This window comes from Leucoraja erinacea, chromosome 14 (genome assembly GCF_028641065.1).
Source record: "Leucoraja erinacea ecotype New England chromosome 14, Leri_hhj_1, whole genome shotgun sequence".
NCBI classification, from domain to species: domain Eukaryota; kingdom Metazoa; phylum Chordata; class Chondrichthyes; order Rajiformes; family Rajidae; genus Leucoraja; species Leucoraja erinaceus.
The window spans coordinates 4,555,788-4,561,193 of record NC_073390.1 but is presented as its reverse complement, the minus strand read 5'-3'; the positions used below and the strand labels follow the sequence as shown (position 1 = coordinate 4,561,193).

General features: G+C 50.4%; 1 protein-coding gene across 1 annotated transcript; it reads right to left on the bottom strand.

The window, feature by feature from the left end:
• Nucleotides 1–312: 312 nt before the first annotated feature.
• LOC129703780 (uncharacterized) lies at nt 313–2,292 on the bottom strand. The gene has a single exon (XM_055646490.1). The coding sequence runs from the start codon at nt 2,290–2,292 to the stop codon at nt 313–315; it is 1,980 nt and encodes a 659-aa protein (XP_055502465.1).
• Between the last annotated feature and the right edge of the window lie 3,114 nt (nt 2,293–5,406).

The window sequence follows — 5,406 nt, the reverse complement described above, 5'->3', positions numbered from 1 at the left end:
GGACCTCATTGAAACGTATAGAATAGTGAAAGGCTTGGATAGAGTGGATATGGAGAGGATGTTTCCACTGGTGGGAGGGTCTAGGTCTAGAGATCATAGCCTCAGAATTAAGGGATGTTCTTCTAGGACGGAGATGAGGAAAAATTTATTTTGTCAGAGGATGTTGAATCCATGAAATTCTTTGCCACAGAGGGCTGTGGAGGCAAAGTCAATGGATATTTTTTAAGACAGAGATAGATAGATTTTTGACTATACAGGTGTTAAGGGTTATGGGAAGGAGGCAGGAGAATGGGGTTAGTAGGGAGAGATAGATCAGTGGTTGGCGATGTGCGTGGTTGGCGGTGTGCGTGGTTGGCGATGTGCGTGGTTGGCGATGTGCGCGGTTGGCAGTGTGCATGGTTGGCGGTGTGCGTGGTTGGCGGTGTTGGCGGTGTGCGTTGGCGGTGTGTGCATGGTGGCGGTGTGTGGTGGTTGGCGGTGTGGCGTGTGTTGGTTGGTTGGCGTGTGCGCGGTTGGCGGTGTGCGTGGTTGGCGGTGTGCATGGTTGGCGGTGTGCGCGGTTGGCGGTGTGCATGGTTGGCGGTGGCGGTGATGGCGGTGTGCGTGGTGGGCGGTGTGCATGGTTGGCGATGTTGGCGGTGTGCGCGGTTGGCGGTGTGCGTGGTTGGCGGTGTGCGTGGTTGGCGGTGTGTGCGTGGTTGGCGGTGTGCGTGGTTGGCGATGTGCGTGGTTGGCAGTGTGCGTGGTTGGCGGTGTGCGCGGTTGGCGATGTGCGTGGTTGGCAGTGTGCGTGGTTGGCGGTGTGTGCGCGGTTGGCGGTGTTGGCGGTGGTGAGTGGTTGGCGGTGTGCGTGGTGGTTGGCGGTGTGCGTGGTTGGCGGTGTGCGTGGTTGGCGATGTGCGTGGTTGGCAGTGTGCGTGGTTGGCGGTGTGCGCGGTTGGCGGTGTGCGCGGTTGGCGGTGTGCGCGGTTGGCGGTGTGGGCGGTATGGTGGTTGGCGGTGTGCGTGGTTGGCGGTGTGGGTGGTTGGCGGTGTGCGTGGTTGGCGGTGTGGGTGGTTGGCGGTGTGGGCGGTTGGCGGTGTTGGCGGTGTGCGTGGTTGGCGGTGTGCGTGGTTGGCGGTGTGCGTGGTTGGCAGTGTGCGTGGTTGGCAGTGTGCGCGGTTGGCGGTGTTGGCGGTGTGCGGTGTGCGTGGTTGGCGGTGTGCGTGGTGGGCGGTGTGCATGGTTGGCGGTGTGCGTGGTTGGCAGTGTTCATGGTTGGCAGTGTGCGCGGTTGGCGGTGTTGGCGGTGTGAGTGGTGGGCGGTGTGCGTGGTTGGCGGTGTGGGTGGTTGGCGGTGTGTGTGGTTGGTGGTTTGCGTGGTTGGCGGTGTGAGTGGTTGGTGATGTGCGTGGTTGGCGGTGTTGGCTTTGTGCATGGTTGGCTTTGTGCATGGTTGGCGGTGTGCGTGGTTGGCGGTGTGCGTGGTTGGCAGTGTGCGCGGTTAGGCGGTGTGCGTGGTTCGTGGTGTGCGCGGTTGGCGGTGTTGGCGGTGTGAGTGGTTGGCAGTGTGCGTGGTTGCAGTGTGGCAGTGGCAGTGCGTGGTTGGCGGTGTGCGCGGTTGGCGGTGTGCGTGGGTCGCGGTGTGTGCGCGGTTGGCGGTGTTGGCGGTGTGAGTGGTGGTGGCAGTGTGCGCAGTTGGCAGTGTGCGTGGTTGGCGGTGCGTGGTTGGGCGGTGTTTGGCGGTGTTGGCGTATGAGTGGTTGGCGGTGTGCGTGGTTGGCGGTGTTGGCGGTATATGAGTGGTTGGCGGTGTGCGGTTGGCGGTGTTGGCGGTGTGTGAGTGGTTGGCGGTGTGCGTGGTTGGCGGTGTGGCGGTATGAGTGGTTGGCGGTGTGCGTGGTTGGCGGTGTTGGCAGTATGCGTGGTTGGCGGTGTGCGCGGTTGGCGGTGTTGGCGGTTTGCGGGGTTGGCGGTGTGCGTGATTGGCGGTGTGCGCGGTTGGCGTTGTTGGCGGTGGGCGTGGTGGGCGGTGTGCGTGGTTGGCAGTGTGCGCGGTTGGCGGTGTGCGTGGTTGGCAGTGTGCGCGGTTGGCGGTGCGCGCGGTTGGCGGTGTTGGTGGTGTTCGTGGTTGGCGGTGTTGGTGGTGTGCGTGGTTGGCGGTGTGCGCGGTTGGCGGTGCGCGCGGTTGGCGGTGTTGGTGGTGTGCGTGGTTGGCGATGTGCGCGGTTGGCGATGTGCGTTGTTGGCCGTGTGCGTGGTTGGCGATGTGCGTGATTAGTGCCGGGAACGGTCGCTGCCAGGAAAGCCATAGATTTGGCCCATTACACGCCTTTGGAAGTTCACAATGTTTGGAACCAATCAGCTGTGTTGCCCACCCAGTTAAAGAGACATAACCAGGGAGAACAATTGTGGGTTAAATGAACAAAAAAATGGAGAACTTATAGCTTTTGTTAGAATAACAACAAGAGTTGAATATTTTGTTTGGCTCAACTAATTGTTCACCTGAGTAAGCAGTGATGTGATGTTTTGTTCCGCTATAATTACGTATTCTTCTGCTTGATGAAAGGACACCTGTGTTCGGCCTACATTAAAACAGCTGCCATTATTAAGCTTGGCTTTCTTTCTTCTCCTCTTAGTCAGAAGCTGATCAGTTCAAAACAACTTTCATTTGTGAAGGAGAGACTAAGCAATAATATACTTCATGACAAGGTCTATCAAATGGAGGAATGTATTAATATTTTTGTTCCAGTTATTGCGTGTGATAAAGTGCTGGTGGAATCTTTCACTTTGGACTGCTCAGCGCGGCATTATTCTGCTGATCTTGTAACGTCATTTTATTTCATGTCTGTAACACTCTCTGCCGGGCTAGATATTTCCGATAACGTTGAATAATAAAAGGAATTCCGTAGACAGCTTCTTTCAGTTCCCATTTAAGTGCAGTAGTAGAACAGACTTGTTTTTACTTGTCTTTTACAGTTGCGTGACTTTGATCTTCAGTAATGCATGCATGGATACAAAGGGGCAAGAAATATTTTGCAATTTTTTTTTTCATCATCTGTCAGTCAGCATCTGCTATCATTGAAAATGGTCAACTGATATCAAAATATCACTCTCGGAGCTGGAAAGGTAATCTTTTATCTGTGATAACAACACCGATTTGTCATCAGATTTTACAATATAAACTGACTGATGTTGATCCGGTGTTTTGAGACAACTTTTGTGATAGGAGAGATAAGTGGAAGATCAATGGGAGCTTAGTTCCATTATTTATCTGTGGTCGCACTGCTTCAAATGCTAAAGATACTCATTTATAAAATGTTTGGAGTTATGTGTCAGTTTAATCAGAAAATTAATTCTTCCATGATGTGTGGCCACGCATAGGATTCAGCCACGTTCAAACAAATATGCTCTGCTGTCTGCGAACCAGTTCTAAAAAAATCACGCGTTCTCTGGTATCTTTGTGTTTTGGCAATGGTGAATGCACGATGTCAGATCCTGGAACTCACGCTAGTTTCCTGATCAGTATATTGTTCATGCCATTCTTAAACAGCAGCTGGCTTGAAATCACTTTCTTATTTTGATGCTACCAATGTTTATGGCTCTTAAACTATACATTGTTAAATCTAACACTTATTTAAAAATGTGAAAAAGCAGAATTGCTCTCCACGTAACACCACATCTATTGCAGATACAGAGTGCAGATGCAGAAGGACATATCAATTGCAAAACCAGGCATATTTAAGACTGAGGTGACAGTTGCAATACAGTTCTACATACATGCCATTTAGCCAATAGACAGAGAATCCAATAGACAGAACTAAGATTTTACAACCAACAGATCAAATCGAACCTGAGCAGTCCCATCGTGTTTTGTCACAGTTAAACAGGCTATAAGAAGGTGGCTGCTCCCAGGATCTCTTCACTTCATTGATGGGAAGGTCCAGCATGCGAGTGCTAATGTAAAGGCTGAAGCTTTTGCGACAATGTTTAGTCAAATGCTGAGTGCATGATCCATCTGAGCTTCCTCCTGTACTATCCACCGTCACATAAGCCAGTCTTCTGCGATATTAGGAAATGGTTTAGGACCACTAGTTAATGACGCGCTGAGTTCCTTCAGCACTTTGTGGTTTGCACCCACGTGTGTGTCTTTGGATGAGCTTCAACTAGAATTACTACCTTGTAAGCTGTACTTACTCCAAATATTGGGCGTGATGCAGGTTGACTGCTATTGTGCTGTTCCTGACAGCAGGAAATACCATTCCTCCACTCATATACTCTCTTGTGTGCAATTCCACTGAGGCTTAAAATGTGCTTAGCTGCTTCCAACAACAGCAGATGTACACAATGTACCCAATGAAACAGCACAGCATAGGAACAGTCATTTCAGCCCACCATGCCCGTGCTGATCATGCTGTTAACCTGACTAATCCCACCTGCTTGGACATGGGCTGTATCCCTCTATTCCCTGGTAGACACAAAATGCTGCAGTAACTCAGCGGCACAGGCAGCATCTCTGGAGAGAAGTAATCGGGTCGAGACCCTTCTTCAGACTGATCTTCGAAGGGAAAACATTCGCCAGAATTTCCTGTCCTTGGCATTGGTTTCCCAATTGTCGATGTCAATTTCACATTTCTTCATGCTGGCTTTTAAGGCGTCTTTGAATCGCTTCTTTTGTCCGCCTCTTTTACGTTTGCCTTCTTTAAGCTGGGAGTAGAAGGTTTGCTTCGGTAGACGCTCGTCTTCCATCCGAACAACATGACCGACCCATCTTAGTTGGCTCTTGATGACGAAGGCTTCGATGATAGATATTTTTGCTTCATTCAGCACGGTGACGTTGGTTCTTCTGTCTTCCCAACTGATATTTAAACTGCTTCGAAGACATCATTGATGGAACTTTTCAAATGTTTTCAGATGGCGTTGGTAAGTTGTCCAGATTTCTGAAGCATACAGGGGTGTTGGAATCACCACTGCCTTGTACACTAACATTTTGGAGCTCATAGATGTCTTAGTTTTGGACTTGAGACGGGCAAGATTGAAAAGTCTGCCATCTGTTCTGTAGACGAGTTCGATTCCTGGGGGTTAGATCGTCCTTGATGATGTGGATGGTTGTCGCAATGAAGATGGTGACCAGTGTTAGGCCAATCACGCATCCCTGTTTCACTCCTGATCTGACTTGAATGGCTCGTAGTTGCTGTTGCTGGCCATGGCTGTGGCAAGCATGTCATTGTGGAGGAGTCTCAGGATTCAAATGTACTTTTCAGAGTTCCCTTGATACCGAGTCGAAGACGTTAGTGAGGTCGATGAATGCCATGAATAAAGGTTGAAGTTGTTCACGACATTTTTCTTGTAGAGAAGTAGAATAGTTGGAGAAGTCGTCGAATGTCATTGTTGCTATGACATTTCAGTAACTCATCAAAATATTA